This window comes from Anas acuta, chromosome 4 (genome assembly GCF_963932015.1).
Source record: "Anas acuta chromosome 4, bAnaAcu1.1, whole genome shotgun sequence".
In the NCBI taxonomy this organism is placed as follows: domain Eukaryota; kingdom Metazoa; phylum Chordata; class Aves; order Anseriformes; family Anatidae; genus Anas; species Anas acuta.
Window position 1 is genome coordinate 7,630,962 of NC_088982.1, and position 17,425 is coordinate 7,648,386.

The 17,425-nt window shown below is 39.3% G+C and overlaps 1 protein-coding gene across 2 annotated transcripts in view; it reads right to left on the reverse strand.

The window, feature by feature from the left end:
• FAM53A (family with sequence similarity 53 member A) overlaps positions 1 to 17,425 on the reverse strand; it is a 68,869-nt gene that overhangs the window by 35,246 nt on the left and 16,198 nt on the right. The window contains exons 2-4 of one of the 2 annotated variants that reach the window (XM_068679665.1): positions 12,595 to 12,839; positions 5,297 to 5,351; positions 2,230 to 3,029 (exon numbers count right to left, since the gene is read on the reverse strand). In XM_068679665.1, the coding sequence (XP_068535766.1) occupies positions 2,230 to 3,029; positions 5,297 to 5,351; positions 12,595 to 12,672 (933 nt within the window). In that variant the 5' untranslated portion in view covers positions 12,673 to 12,839. Of the gene's footprint in view, positions 1 to 2,229; positions 3,033 to 5,296; positions 5,352 to 12,594; positions 12,840 to 17,425 lie in introns of both variants that reach the window. The other variant, XM_068679664.1, reaches the window with a different exon arrangement.

The following is a 17,425-nucleotide window of genomic DNA, read 5'->3' on the forward strand; positions in this document are numbered from 1 at the left end:
TCCTGTTCCTCACTGAGCTACATGCAGACGTAGGACACATCCACATCTCCTTATATGACACTTTAGAGCAAGTCTTCTGTGGTATTGGCTTATAATAATTTGCACAATGATTTTGTTAAGGTTTATGAAGAAATGTTTAAGACTACAATTTAAGTTTCAAAGCATATACATTTGCCAAGAGTTTGGGTATGGAAAACAAAGGCTATGAGAGATAAATTTGTAACAATGTAAGATTCAGTAAACTGCCATTCTAGAACATATTCTTGAAAGCTTAATTCAATTTTTGCTTGAAATATGTTCAGCACTTGCCTAGTTCTTGAAAGTATTTTCATTAGTGTTTAGCTCATTTCAAAGAATTCATTTTCAAAACTATACTTTGTGCTTTTGATTAGATACATAGCAGTATCTTTATAAGATTCTCTTTATAAGATTCTACTGAAATTCTACTGAAGCAGCCAAAAACCCTGTTGGGCCTTGACACCAGAGTGAACTTCGCTGCATAAAATACTCAGCTTATCATGAAAACAGCTTTCAAAATAGGTCTGATAGCAAAAAGTGATCAAGAATGCATGAATATATTAGTCTCATGTACTCTTAAAGTCAGCAGCAAACTTAAATAGCTAAAAAAAAGCTTTCTATAGACATGGACTATACCAGGTCTTCTCTAGATACAGTAGCATATGGATTTAGAAAGCATAACATCTGGACAAACAAAACATTTGAAACATTGAATATCTCTATAGCTGCTTGCATTCTTCAAGCTCATCTAGCCTAGAGAACAGCAATTTCTAAATTTTATAAGCAGTTTAAATAAAGGAATCTGCATTAGAGCAGAAAGGCAACTTGAAAGGCAAATCCACTAATATTTCTGGAGCAGATTAGCAACCTAAGCTCAACAGTGATTAACAGAAAGAAACACGTAAGACCTAACTAGCACACTTACATCTTGACCAAAACCTAGAACGTTGTCTAGGCGTGTCTGGAACAGAACTGGTTACCAACCTTGCGAACAAACAAGCTTCTTGTTTATTCATTCTGCATTGCTTGCCAAATAAGAAAGTCCTTTAAGCTATTAAGGAAACTGTTTTACAGAGGTAGAAGCGAAGGACAGATGCTGTCATGCAGACTTTTAGCTAAGTGAAGTGGAAGTAAATTTGCTACTTCAGTGAACACTCCACAGTAGACAGTTCAATATTTCACTAGTACTTCTCCCCAGACATTTCTACGTAAAGGCTACTAATATCCAGGTACAACAGTTTAGACATTTTAGCCACTCTATTCAGTGATCCAGTGCTAGTTTGTTTTGCTTTAAAGCACGGTTCATCAAATGCAGAGACACTGGTGAAGACCTATTTCTCTTCCTTACATTTTTATTGCTACTTCTGCAAACTGTCTCCTCACCACTAGTGCAACAGCTCTCTTAAGAGGACTACTCAAATGCCTCCCATATGGTATCTACTGAAGGCAGTTGGAGCTACACACTCAAGTGCGAAGCGTTCTTTGACCATAACATGACTCAATTTTACACCTCTTAACTCTGTGGACACAAGCTTTGAAAACTGAGTTGTGCACATGCATTTGTATTGCAAGTACAGGCACAAACTGAAGTTGGTTTTTAAATCAGCATCTCTGCTTTTACATAAGGGGAGTAGAGCTCTGAGTAACTACACTCAAACACTCCTCTATTGAACTGGAGCATATACAGCTGATATATTAAACCACTGTTTCCATTTCTGACTGGTTATCAGCAGTTTCGTAAAGTTAATTCTCTAATACAGTCTTTGCTTGCTCTTACTTAGTTCAATAGAATTACTCACACCATACTGGGAGGCTTAACCAAATGGATTTGCACCCAGATAACACACCATTGTACGCTGTTCTCTGGGAACACTGTGGCCTAACTTTTTTGCTACCCTATTTACACCCCTTCCCCATGGCTTTCTTGCATCTTAAAAAACAAGCCATTTTTCTTCAGCCTCTGCTTCAAATATCCTCTTTTCATAGCTCCTTATATTTTATATTGAGCAGACTGGACTTCAGGAAAGATTAAGTAATTGACTATTAGGCACAGCACTGGCAAATATAAGAACCCTGCTGTACTGATGAAGTTAGAGTGTATCAGTACTAACACCCAAGCAAATGTAACAGCTACAAATTAGTCTGGTTTATCTACAGATAGCCTTTCTGCAACATCTCCTTTCACACACACTGAGGAAAGTAAAATCTCACCCGTGTCATTTTAAAAAAGTCTAACGATGGCCTGTTCCATCGTACATCCTCCTCCCGTCTGCGCTTTAGCCGGCTTTTCTTTTCGTTCAGGACACAAGGCTGAGAGCGGCATCTCAACAAGCCCTGACGCCGGCTGAGCTCAGGGGTGGAGGTGGGAGTGCTGTTGGCTGAAGGCAAGAGATTTCCCGTCTCAGTGATGTGCTCCTGCGAGAGGGAGAGGCGGCGCCTTGGGTTAAAGTCACAAGGCCCTCCGGAATTCCAGCGGGTACTCGAGCTCGTGCTTCCCTCGCTGCTGTCCACAAACCCGCTGCTGGCGGAGGAAGGTCTGGGTACTGGTGATGTATTGAAGCTGGTGATGGTGAAGACGTTATTGAGCGACAGTATGTTTTGGGGCAGGCTGATGCTTGTGCTTCTCTGCAAGGTTGCGCTTCCGTGGCTGTTGCAGCGCTGCAAGGTAGCGCTGCCGCCGCTGTTACACCGTCTCTTTGACACAGGAGTCCAAACCTTGGAATTGCCGGGTTTCCAGGGCGAGCGGCAGCGAGCCAGCTCATCTGGCTCCGAGAGGGACCTACAATGGCGTTTTGTCGGCGGGGCCAAGGGCTGACCCGAGTTTTCATTCAGGTTTAATTCGCTTATCCATCCTGACACCATTGACGTACTGGAGGGTTCCTGCTGCCACTGCAGGCCACCATTACTGGCAGGGCCGGTGCTGAAGGGGCACACAGGGAAAGGGTAAGCCGAATTCCTCGTTGGGTCAGTCTGGATTGGGCAACCCCCATTTAAAGCTTTCCAAGGACTGTCTTCTAAAAGCAAGAGAAAGATATGGGTGAAAAAGGGAAGGAAAAAGACTACTCATTTTAAGCATGGTTTACGTAAAACTGTGACTCAAACTCAGGTTTAGAAACATAAGCCACAAATACCCAGGCCTTCATCCAAATTTCAGAATATAATTACAAAATGGTTTCAAAGAAGGTAGAAAGTATTTCAGGAACTAACCCAGTATACCTGTTAATTCTTTTTGCTGTACATTGAAGGATTAAAGCACTATTTTTCCTCAGTAAGCAAGTTAATTTCCTAACCTGGTTCCTAGTGCACACCATGTACTATAACTAAAGCCTTCAGCAGTGAACCTAAAGCATAACCAAAGTGGCTTAATGAGCCTTGTGGAACCCCATCAGGGATTTTTATTTTTGTATTTAAAGGAGCAGGGTAATTTGTTCATAGACTGCTGTCCTTCATTTGGCTGTAATGCTTTTCCATTAAGAACACCTTACTAATAGAATTGTTCCGAAGAGACAAGCGTTCACATCCCACAGTGTGAACAGCTCTTCTTTAAATTAGAAACAGTATAAAGTTATTTCAGACTGCAGAGTATTTCCTTTTTTGCTCATACTCAAAGTGTCAGGAAAAAAATCTTTCTTCAATGCATAAAATAAAGCAAGGATCCCTTAAGAACCTCCCGCAAGTTTTACTGTGAATACAGACATAACACAGTGCACAGCTTCTCATCTGAAGTGGCAGTGCTGGGTTAAAAGAAGTCTGCCAGCGAAGCCTCTCACTCTTTTGTAAAGCATTTCTTTGAGAACATTCGGCACATTTTACAGCTGTTCCTCCACATTATACAATGAAGTGTAAGAAGAACTGCAGCAGACTTTGGATTTGTAAATTGAAAAGCAGCAAAACTGTTGGCCAGTTAGCAACGTTTCATGCTTGGTTAGCAAATTTGCTAATTTAAACCAATTAGCCAAGAAAGTTTCACTTATCCTAGGCCTAAAGAAAGAATATTATTTAAAATATCAGGTTTGCTAGACCTATTTTAAAAACCTAGAAATATTACATTTTATTAATATATAGATATAATTTTATTATTTTTTTTTTTTACAGTTGGCTGTCCAAACCAACTTTTAGAATAATCAACAGATAAAAGATACGCTGAGTGGCTTTAAAAACTGCAAACCCAAATACTTGTACATGTTCCATGCCCAAAGTATGTCATGGATTATCCTGTTTATTTGGATCTTATTTAAAGAACACCCTATTGTCTCAAAATCATTTAACTGTGCAGACAGCTGGCCTATTCAAACAACATGTTTTATTAGAATTCCTCTGTCCTTCCTTCTCCATTCTTTCAGATGGGTACAACCACATACTGTGCTTTGCCTTAAGCATGTAAGCTCTTCAAGGCAGGGACCATCCATAATTCAATGCAAGTAAAATAGCCAACACAATGGGATCCAGATACTGTTTGAAACTCCTTGTATCTACTGTAGGATGATTTGTTAGCTTGGACTGGCCTGATTTTTTTGAAAAGGTCCTTAGGAAGCTTTCTTCTAGGCTGGGAAGCTGGTTTTAAGTTTACTGTAAAAAGTCAGAAGCTGCGCATGTGTTCTAATCATTTACATGGCACCAAAAGTGGTATTTTAAGATAAAGTACCATTTCCCTTTGGAACACCACACAAACCAAGTGTCACATTTTAAGGGGAATCCCATTCAGCAAATAAAAGTCGTCCATGCTTAAAGACAGGATGGAACATGCAAAGCTTCAAATCCATCCCTTAATAAGGCAGTATGAAGTTCAGATATCAGTAATAGCATTTCTGGTTTTGCTAGGTAAAATTTACTCTTATTTTAATAGGACCAAAGGGGTGCTGAGTGGGTGGGGGAGCTAGATGCACTTCTCCCAAGGCACTGGACTTCAGCTTATGGTTTGCATCATGCTAGACAGATATTCTGTGTGGCAAAGCACACAAGAAGGTGCGTAAAGAGGTGAGTTTTCTTGCAGCAGAGAAGCCTGAAGGGATGTTTCGCATGAATAACAGCATTGCTGGGCTTCTGTACACCATAGCAGATATTGAACAAAAACGTGTTACGAGGGCTTTTACTATGCAAAGCAGATCACAAGTACAAAACTAACAACCAGCTATTCCCAGCATTGTTCAGAGACCAGCTTAAACCAGCAGGCTCTACAACAGCATGCTCCATCCCCCTCACCTTATTTACAAAAGAAAGGCTGCTGGCTATACCAATTACCTCAGTAAAACACAGCTAAGGTTTCTGAAGAACTTACCGTTGATTTCGAAAGGGAACAAGCTGCCACTTTTGTTCAGCTTCTCAGATGAGTACTGAAATCAATCAGAAAAAGAGTTTTAAACGTGTGAAAGAGTCAGCATACACACCTCAAGGAAAACGCATGCAGTTTTCAGTTTCCCTGTATGTGCCTCTAACAACCCTCCTTAAAAGGATTGGGTTTTGCTGGTTCTCTTAAAGGAATTCCTGAAGAGCAGATATAAGTAAAATCTAAGTGAAATCAGAATACATTATGAAAATATCCTAAGCAAACTGTTTTGAGAGTTGCAACATTAGCCCACGTATACAAGGTTCGAAAATAAGAGTGATAGATAATTCACCCTCAATGAAAAAGCATTGATTCAATTCTCATTTCAATTGAGATGAAACTACAATTTGACAACTGGGTTGCCATGTTCCATCTTAAGGATGAATTACAAAATACTTCACCTTAAACTAAGGACACATATCTTTATCTAAATTAAAGACTGACACAACTAAGGGTCCCCACCATGAACATTATTCAAAGCAGGCTTTACTAGCATTTTAAGTGTTCTTAAAATCAGAGAAAAACGTTTCAAAATGTTTTCTTAATTTATTAATGTATAAAAGCCATAAGAATCTTTCCTGTCCAAAACTCATCTTTTGCAGGCTGAGTTTTTGATGGGTTGTAAAAGCCATAACTTAAAACAAGATGTGTGTAAAGACCATCAGAATTTAAGATTAAGCTTAGTCAGTAGCACCTGTACAGTAATACAGGCTCATATGCAAAATGCTTTCCATCTTCTTAACTAATTTCACCTAGAAAACATCACCACACAAAAGCCTCCTAGAGACCCCAGATTTTTCAAGCAAGCAGCTTGTTTTCTGGCCTCTTATAAAGAGAGCAATTTTATTTAGAGCACTTCAGTCCCCATCAGATCCCAAGGACCATTCTTTCCTCCCCTCCAACAACTCCAGATGGGTAGAATACTGCTTAAAGGAGCAACACATTTCATGTAAAACCTTATTTTTAGTGTATAGCCAAAGAAGATGATAGTATTATATACAGACTTCCTTTCCACATACAAAGTTAATTTTTAAACAAACATCTTTGGGCTACAAAGCTTTTCTTTCTTGCTATATAAGAAGAAATTGAACACCAGTGATGTATTTAAGTCCTCGAATTCCTCATATAACGTACAGACACTAAGCTATAGCAATATTCCCTTGGTGGTTATGTTTTAGAGGTAGGGAATGAAAGAACTGATGAAAGGACAGACAGCAATCAGATTTTTAATCTTATTTCTTGTCAACAGTTGCATATATGAAAAGCTATTTTGCAGAACTTTTACTTAACACTTGCATCTACAAATGCTCCGTTTAAAAAAATACTTTAAGGACACAGCAAAAATCTGGAACTGTTGGATTTGCAGCTGGTTAGGCTTTCTCAGATGATTTAAGTAGGGAACTTGACAGCAGGAGCTATCACTTTTACTATCTTGCCTTTCTTAACTGTCGTTGCCAGTTATATAGTACAAACATTAATAAAGCTAACAACAATTTAAACAGCTACAAGGAATGCATGCAGAACAAGAGCACACTGAGATAACAGTAATAGCTGCATTTCAGCCATCTCCGAAGGACAAAGCCAAATTAGAGATACTTCAACAAGAGGTTATTCAGTAAATTTCTCCCTCTCCAGTTTTCCCAGATCAATCTACTCAGCTACCAGATTATAGCTAGGGAAAATCCCTTTTGGGGACCAGATTCCATGTTGAGAAGTCTTAAAGTTACTGCACCTCAAACCACACAGAGAAGGACAATAAGAATGACTTAGCCTGTGTGCACAGTCTTTTAACAATCCTTAACAATTAAGGGTAAGATCTTGGATGTTTAGAAAGAAAAGAACCTTGAGGACAGTCCTGTGTGGCAGTCATTAAATTGCTGTTTAGTTTTTACAAAGACTTTCAACCAAACACATCTTTAACAAGGTCCTCTTCAGGTATCTATTTGCTACTCTCCAACCACCTTAAAAAGCCTTGTCCAACAAATAAAGACTACTCCACTGCATCTCTGACAGTTGAAAAAAAGCATTTTTTATCAAACCCTTTCTAAATTGGATCGCATACACTCAGACTAGCTGTAGTACAGGGAATGGCTGCAATGTTTTTTAATTGCCAACAACCCCATCCTTAGAGCTATTTCTCATCAGCTTCTGGGGAAGTCAGTCCTCAGTTCTGTAAGACACGTTGCAACTACAATTTGTTCTGTGATGTGAGTGTTTACACAGAACCCTGTTAAATTACTAAAAGCATCAATTCTTTGGAGATTGAAACCAAAAAGCCTCATCAAGTGCATCATTTCCAGTACAAACTTGAGGCAGTGAAATTCTCCCTTTAGTCGCTCCCTTGTAAGTGAAGAAACCCCCTTGTATATACTTGGCTTTCGAGAACCGAAACTAAAAATACTTGGAAGCGTTATCTGCTAGTGTATTTTAATGATGTCTGGGAGTCCACACCTGAGTAGAACCTATAAGCCTATAAGTTGTTTATTACAGTTAGGAACCTCTTATCTGTAGAGAACATGGCAGACATCTCACTAGATTTACTGCAACGGGGCACTAAACCAGTTTATCAGCTCTCCAGGATTGGCTATACACACCACCTTCCCCCAGTCATTCTCATCTGTGTTAAGGTCTACTTGAAGCTTCCTGAAGAGTCTTTTTATTCTTTTATGATTATTCTGGAGAAGAGATAAGCAGAGGTCACAAAGCAATAGGGAAGTCTATTAAGTTCCGTGTACAGGACAGCCTCTTTAGAATAAGGTTAAGTTATTCAATCAGGTCATTTTCTTGATAGAGTTCAGCTTATGCATGTTCATCTTCCAACAATTGCTTTTTGACATATTTCTTTTTTAAAGTGATGCCTCAAAATCCCCCAAAAGCAGATTAAGATAGTTTATAGATACAGAACAACGAATCCACAAGCTTCACTTGAAGCTGGAATTGATTACTTCATGCAAGGAGGTAGGTCTCAAAGTGCTTCTTTAGAAGTAGAATCCCTTATGTTTGGAGAGATTATGCTCAAAGTAGATGGGAATGCATTGTATGACTTCTGTGACAGTTTTAAGTTAAATATTTTAGCCAAAGAACACCCTAGTATTGAACTGAGTAAGTGGAAGAGGTACATAGATACAATAGATTACTAATATGAAGGTGTGCTTTGCTAGCAAGAACTGCAACAGAAGTAATTCAGGCTATTCTTCTACATGCACTCCAACCACCTGTATCAAGACCTCTACAGCCAGTTCTACCCTTAGAGTTACAGCTTGATCTTCATAACCTTAGAATTAGTCATTTCAACACATTTTCTGCAATTCCCAAGTACCTTTGGATCTCCTCCAATTTGTTGGCATTCTTCCTAAACCACAGGAAAGCCAGAGTTTACTATTCAAGTACTAATTTAACCACCATCACACAGATGTGACAGGGCTACACATCAGACTTCCATTTCTACCAAACTCCTTCCATCTATGACCAGATAGGAGAAGCATTTGACCTGTTATCAGCATTTGAAGAAGAATTCAAGTCACGCCTTTGAGCCAGCCCTCACATCTTTCCACCAGTGACCTTCCATCCAAGGCAGTTATCCTAATTTTAAGTCTTTCAAGATAAATCAGCTTCATAAAAATTAAAAATAAAGATTCACATGCACAGAGGGGGATTTACAGTAGAGCTTCTTCCTTCCACAAATGCTTGTCTGGAAACGTTTGACTTCACGATGCTGTCAAGTCGTGAAAGCCACAACATGTTTTCAGAGCATCTTAGCGTTGAGTTGGTCAACCAACCATGGATACTGCTCCACTTTGTTTCAGCTACAATGCTTATTTCAGATAAAAGCTTAAGACAAACCTAATGCCCCAAAAGCACCTTCCTGCTTCTACAGCAGGAAATGCAATCGTCTTTTTCCCCCCTACACACACCAAAGGCAGGTGCAGTACAAGCCTGTTCAACATAAATGAGCAGGAACTGATCAGATGTGTTATACTGCCTTGGAAAATTAGTATGTTGGTTAACAGAGGAATAAGAGAAGCTACAGTTGGTATTTTACAACATACTCAGGCAACAGGTAAAGAAAGATACTTGGTCAATGCACAGGTTACACAACTGTGTGTATTATGTCCCACATGTGTTACCATACAACTACAGAACGGTTTGGGTTGGAAGGGACCTTAAAGCCCACCCAGTTCCAACCCCTTGCTATTGGCAGCAATGGCACCCACTAGATCAGGTTGCCCATGGCCCCATCCAACCTGACCTTGAGCACTTCCAGGGATGTTATCTTTATAGAGAATGATAGCTAGAAAGCAAACAGCTTGGTAAGAGCAATTTTGTTTCTTTTATAATTAATTTATGAGCTGTATTACTTTGCTATTTTTCCCTCTGGTTGAATACAAGAAGTTTTGTTTTTCATACAGGTGGATACAAGGGAAAATACAAGGGAAAGGCAGTTTTTTATTCTTTGCATGAACTAGTGAAATAATTCATACAACTAGGAGAGTTCTTCACTCTTACAAAGACTTAACTCATAATGAAAACTAATCCGTAACAGTCTTTTCTGTGTTCTCACAAAAGTGCACAGGAAGAGAGAAAGTCATGCCAGAGCCTTAGAAGTCCCCCAGATCAGGGTGTTTCATTGAACACATGCTCTGATTCAATCTCCTTCACACCTCCACAAGTCTAATACTGACTTCCTTTGTATTTAGCACCCCACAATATCATTTTCAGGTTCTTTATATTGCTGAGTTCTAACAGTCTAAGCTGTAACAACTTCATATCAGTTACCCCCAGTGGAGTAACCTACTCCACCCACAGCAGAGAAGCTGTTCTCGAAGCTTGTCCTATCTGAGTTTATGATTAAAAAAAAAAAAATGAAGTCTTCCAGGGGTACTGAAAGGTCTTTGAGACCACCAGAAGCTTGAAAGAATTCAAGTAGGCTCCCAAGCCTAAATCTAGACTTAGTTTCAGGGTCATTTCAAGTCAGCTTAAACCAATGTTTTCAGTTTCCCCTTTTCCCCAGCTATTTTCTCTACTTATGACAAGATATGCACTTGTACAGATACACTGTGAAAGGGAGCACAGAACTGATAAGGGTTAACATTAACCCAAGAGAGGTTACTCGTAATCCTCAATCAGCTCAAGAGGTGATTCACTGCAGTGTCCCATAGAACTTTGTGCCAGTACACGTAATGAAAGGTGCAGGCAAGACCATTTAAGGAATGGCTCAAAGTTGCTACTCCTATTACTACATTCATTTTAATGCTGTAGTTTCTTGTAAAAAGTAGTGTGCTAGAGCTGATTCACCCCCCCCACACACACTATAACTTCCCCCCATTAAAATTTAACAATAACCTTTACTAGTGGAAAGAAGTGCACTTTGACCATATTTCGGTTCAGGTTTTATTCAAGAAGTCATCATTTGCTCCTATGAATCCTTTTTTGTAGGGAGCAACCTAGTTGTTCAACTTCATTCACACATGCTCCTGCATTTTCACACCTCACCTTGCAATTTCCACACTTTTTCAAGCTGCCATTGCATAGAGATAGAACCTATCCCAAGCCTCAGAGGGCATTTTCATCTAGGAATACAGCATTTAGAAAAGCAATTCCTTGTTGGTTTAAAATGGGGACAAGAAGGAAGAAGGGAAAGGATAAAGCCTGTGACAAGATACCATTTGCCATTCCGCTCTAGACATTCTCCCTGCTTTTCTCCCTGTTTTAATTTTAAATAGGGATAAGGACAAGAATAAAAACCAAGTCACAACATGTGACAGCATGACAACACTCCTGTATAGACTCTATATGGTATAAAAGCTTTCTCTGCCCTTCCAAGCCTCCGATGGAAAACCTGCAGTGACCATCAGTAGAAGTGTAGCTCATTTTTCAACACCATGTGAACTTCAGCTAGAAATTACAAGCTGCCACTACAGTTTTAGAGACAAGCACTGCTACTCGATACAGGCCATCACTTGCCAACATCTAGGCCTAGCATTTAGCTAGAAATAACACAAAATTGCCAGCTCGGGAAGACAGCAAATTCCCCTACAAACTGTGTATCTCAAGTGCCTCATCATGCTAGCTGAAATGAATGCAAGCTGAGCAAGCATTTCTATTTTAAGAGTTACCCTCTTTTCAAGACCTTACATACGCCTTCAAGAATGGTACATATTTAGGGTGAAGATTAGGGTGAAGAAACTAAAACCAAGTAAGTTATCAGAAGAACCCTTAGCGGAGCTGTTCAAGCTTTAAGAATAAATCCTTTGATTAATGTATGCTATTAGACATCCTTACTTTTGTGTCAGGTTTTACATGCATGCACACAAAACATGGGTGCTTTTCTCTAACACAGACAAGGAGTCAAACACTTCACATTAAGAATTAGAGGTACTTGTGTTGTTGTTCAATTAGTACCCTAGAGTTGGATCTGCAGAACTGCAACTGAAGTCCATGAAAGCAGGCTAGTGAGGCTAGTGCAGTGCTACAGTGCTTTGCATTACATGCAGAATATGATCTCATGGTTCTCAGGTACAAACACACGATTAAGGGGAAGACTACTTTGCACTTTTTTCTTTAAACTCCCTCTGAAGCATAGATTCTCTCATCTCACAAATCAGACTCGAAGAGAATAGATTCCTTATGGTCTGAGTGCTATGCTTGAATAGCAGACCCACAAATTAAGTCAGCAGAAACAAGCAGTAAATATTACGTAACTTCTCATAGCAAACCAGCTATCTGACACCTTCAACAGTAAAGATCTACTGGTATAGGTCAGGCTGGTAGTCAGCAACCTGACTTTCACTTCAGCTGCTTTCAACAGAACTGTTCTCCTTTCGCCTAGTGCTGATTGCTACCTACACAGTGGTCACTGATTTTTGTGATTAAATGTTGTCAAATATCTTGTATTTGCCTACATAAAATGAAGAAAGCTTGAACAAATACTAGTATTTGTGTTGTTGGAGAAAAAAGACTCATGAAAAGCTTTGATAGTTCTTTTGAGTACACAGGGTTTCAGCCATTTAAATAAACAAAACTAAGATTAAATGATTATTACAATTAGAAAGCATCTCTCCAGAAAGGACCACACACTGAAATTTCATTTTTCCCCTTAAAACTTTCATCCACATCACAAGGCATTCCTAACTTAAATGGCTGAATTCTGACTGATCTACACTCTTGAATTTGTTGTGCAGTTTTGAGATACGTGTACCTTTGAACTACTTTGCATTTCATATTTACATGTTATTTTCATACATCCTTACCAGGTTAATATTGTACGTCTTACACGTCAGATCATCCAAGCTCTGGTTCTGCAACTTTTCTGTTATTAGTGTTACCATTGTAGTTGTTCCTTTTCCACTGCTCACAGGGAAGCGTTAGAGGTTCTTCAATGTCTTGTTTCAATACTCGTGAGCCATTTCTGTTTTGGTTAACAGTCGAGATTTATGCTTCCATCTTATTGCCAAAGTTCATTTCCCAATGATGTCAATGTATCATGTCTGCTTCTCTGTAAAATTGAGGCAGAAAAAGAAACGTCAGAAGAGTTATTAATTACATCACAATTAGTGGTGGTGTCATAACAGAACTTGTGTGTGGACTAAGACGACAAACTTTCTTCCCTCATTTAAGCTACCACTAAAGTCTTATCTAGCACAGCCTATGAAACATGTAGATACTTACCATTCTGTTCTGTACGTTCAGACATTTATACCATTTTGTTTCATCACTAAACCCTTTTTAAAGACAAGCAGAGCGGTGGGTAGCTCAAGTGCTCCATCAACTTTCCATACCATCAGCTACTTTTAACAAATTACCTGTTATTTTAAATAAAGACTTCGTAACTGCTATCTAAGCAAATATCAGATCTTAAGTTAGAATGCAGGATGGATTACCATACATGTAAAGCGTCACAGACAAAAGCTTAGGTACCTTTGTTCTATGAGCAGTCATTTATATGATGAGTGCTAAGTTCACTGGCTGCTTCTTCCTATCCTCATCATCCTCAAATTAGCTTCCAAACCTATGTAGCTTTCCAAACCACGTCTCTGCCAGTATTAATCACTGTTTCTCCACAGTGACATCACCTTGCTGCATTACCAAAAACATTTTTACCCAACTCATGACAAATTGGTTGAGTATTCCATGATCAAATTTATCTTCGTGGAATTAAAGGAATCCACACACATACACTGCCAACTTCAAACAACATAATAAATCTTTGAGAAGTTTTTCCTTTGCTGGATTTTAAGATCTATAGTAGAAGAATACCAGAAAATAATCATTTAAAATGAATGTTTGTGTAAAATATTGCATCGTTCCCACACTGTTCCTTAATGACTAATTAAATAACTGGTAGTAGCAAGAGAAAAAAAATCACTTGAGTCCATGACCCAAGTTAAACCCATCTTAAACTAAGATATTAATGGTATTAATGATACTGTTAGATTATCTTTTAAGCCTGTTGTCTCTGAGTACATCCTCAAATATGATTTCATATGCTAGCCATACATTATTTCACCTTGTCAGTTGTGTTGGTCTCCCATTAGCCTCAGAGCTATCCCCAGAAAATCTTAGTTTCTGTTCATCTTTCATCCTCACTTACGCCTAGCTTCATTTACTACAAGACGCAATGCCTACAAACATACATCCACAATACATGCTACCCAGATTTCTGGAGTCTCCATTGGTCTACTTTTACAGAATATATCCTATCTTTCCGGAAAGCACCCAAAGATTTGAAATATTTACCACATCTTGTTCTGAAATTACACCAAGTCAAATATCAAAAGCACAAGTTCATGTTCTGTGGTAAAAATTACATGAACCCTTTCCAAAGTAAGCATCTGCCATGGAAAGTGTGATTCATGAAATGGTAAGCAAGTTGAAGGACAAATGTGCAAACAAAACGGTACAGTGTATTGTAATGCAAAGGGACTTCTATGTCCCTTTTAAATCTAGTCAAGTTTCAACTAGATCTAGAAATTCCCCAATAAAAGTGGAAAAAAGGCTGACTGGAGGTCAAAAATTGTCTTTATACAGACTGAAAATACACTGAAACCAAGGAACTCAGTAACTGGCACAAAGGCTGTCAAATTCATTTTGAGGATTAGGATTTCTGCAGCTAAGAGGCTACTATAAAGAAACAGCTGAAAAGTTCAGCAGGTGTTTAATTACTAAGCATCAAGCTTTTGAGTTTTTCCCCACAAAGGAAAGAAAGCAAATCCAATAAAGCTATCAAAAACAGAGTAGGAACAAGGTTTTGATCGGTTAACTATAATAATGTATTTGTATTTTGCCTAGTTCTTCTAATCTTCAAACATTTCACTGGAAAATTAAGTGTGCATAACACAAAGTAAAATAAGAAAAGAGATGCAGGAGTATTAATCTTCAGTTAACAAGCCAACACATTCAGTTGCATGAGAGGATAATGGGGAGGCACAGCGCTTTCAGATTCAAACTGAATTACCATCCACATTTTTAAACCTTGCCAGATGCTGAAAGTAACACTCCAGAGCTGCAACTGTTCAGACCCTTTCTGAGGGTGCTGTGCTCTCCTCTGGAAGACAAGCAAAATGGATACCCCCAAAAATGCTTCTCATTTTAACGACTCAGTTGTATTTCATTTTCTGTTAAAATGAGACATGCTCTATCAAAAAGGTTCTACTGCTCCTCCCATCAGGGCATTTCACTTCTCAATGCTAAGGTAACACTAATCAATTATACTAATATAATACTAAGCACAGACTAAGAGTATGAATTTTAGTTCAGATCAGAAGCATGCTTTGGAAGCCAATTCCACATTTTATAGATGAAAGCTGTTCTAGGTTGCACTTTGATATACCTTGACATGCCTTAGCTGCCACCACTCAGCCATGCCAACACGTTCCCTCCTCTGGCTATTTGTCACCCCCAGCATGGCACAAGTCTTTGTGCTACTACAGAGAACTAAATCAAGGCATTTTTACAGCTGGATAAAAAAGAAAAAAACACTTCCTCTTCTCTGATAAAGAAGGTTTTCCAGCTGGATCAGTTCCCCGGCCTGGTTTGCCATGAACTGGACACAAATGCCTGTGTGGGCACGCTGTGGGAAGCTGACACTGCTGACTGAGGTTCCTGCCCAGCTACGGGTTCAGAGAGAATAAAAGGAAAGCTAGATGACATTAGCATTTTCCACACCGAGCCAAACAGATCATCCTGTAGCTAGGAATTAGCTCTCCCCTTCCAAAGCAAGGTTTGAACACTTTTAGCCCTGGTTTTCCAATTCCTACCCCTTTGACCAGCCCAACCAAGCACAAAGCGATGTGAGGCCTGCCCTGCAGCCTCAGCGACCAAAGGCCTAGCTCCCTGGAGCTGAGTTACCGATGCTCCACAAGGAATTGCTTCTCTTATTTTTGCTAATATTGGCTATTAATTAGTAAACAGGAGACTTTTACAGGTCACTCTAGCGTCACTGTGTTGTTATTTTAAGGCTTCACTAATATATCTGTACTACAGCATTTTCCAGTCTTACAAGACCTTGACCCTGAATACCTTCTACCTTCCATACACTACAGAAAGCTCCTCATGGTATTTTTGCATTTTTGTATAGCTTTCTTGTTTGTTTCAAAATCCTCTACTGTGGTATGTATTTAATGTACCCACATAGAGAGTAAGCTGTTCATTTTACGTACTTTTTCTGGCCATGCTCTTCTCAGAATTGTTTAAAGGCAGCTAACTTTCTTTTCCAGTCTCTCCTTATAATGCCCTTTACACTCATCAGGCTGAATCCCTCTCAAACTGCTTGGCACTTTAAACTAATTGGATTTTCAGTAATAGGAAAACCCTTTGACCATCCTTGTTAGGGAAACGTGGATCCTGCTGCATTTGCATTTCTTCAGCTGCTTCACAGCATGGCTCTTAGTACAATCGAGTTTTGTCTGCCATTGCAACTGCATGCCCTGCTTCCTATGCAAGCCACAAGCACACCCAAACATGCATCTCTCTGCCGTCACCAACACTAGACAGGTAGTGTCTGAACTTGCCTGCCTCAGCTGCTGAGACCCTCCAAGCCTCAAGGTAATAATAGCAGCTCCTGGAGGTCCAAATTGGATCAGGTCCTACAAGATTACGGACATCCTTTCCTTAGTACACCATCCTTTAATGGAGCCTGATTAGGTAAGAAGTGAGAAAGCTGAGCCATCCAAGACAAATATGCATGACAAAAGGCATTAGCCTCCCTCTGTCCTGGAAAAGACTTCATTTTACTGGGATGGCCCTAAGCTAGGGGGTGGGAGGTGAGAGAGGTGGAGGTAGAGAAGTTGTTTTCATTGCTAAAAGACAGACTAATGGAGAGGAATAAAATGAACAGGATACAAAAAGACTCCAAATATAACAGCAAGCCAAAGCTAACATTCCTCAGAGATTGAGAATGAGCTGTGATGGAATCAGCATCACCATTATCTCCGATTTAAAGTTCCGTGGTACAACACAAATATTCTTAAGTCTGAGAAGAATGCACTTTGTTATTGTACGGTACTAAAGAAGAGAGGTTTTATTATTATATTTCTATAGTACTATTGAAGAAAAGAGGTTTTGAGGTTTTATTTCTTAAATTTTAGGCACAAGTAGTAATGCCTTGCAACATCTTTGCCAAAATTAAGGGCAGAGAGAAAACTGCGCATGCCACAAATTCTGCATCTCCTCAGTGATGTCACCAGGGTCTTTTTTGGGAAAAATACTAAAAATACAGATTCTCCCCCACAGTCAACTGGAGGATGCCAGAGGCTCATCCAATTTGACAACCTACTTTCAAAGCGATGAAAAGTCCTGTTGAAGAATATAAAGCCAATTCAAAAAAATCTCTTCTTGGCTCTAAGAGAACAAGGCAGCCAGACTCATTTCCAACCCACTCCTACTCCTCTGCATCCTGCAGGACACAATGTTCCAGCAACAGCTCATCTTGCTGGGAAAATTTACATTTGTTTGAAACACTTCTAACAATTTCTTCTCTGTCTCTGGAAGTTCCATCTTGGATAAAGAAAAGATCACAAGATTTTAGATGATTTCCCCATAACACTAATGTAGGTGTTTCTTGATGGTTGTAATTCCACAGTT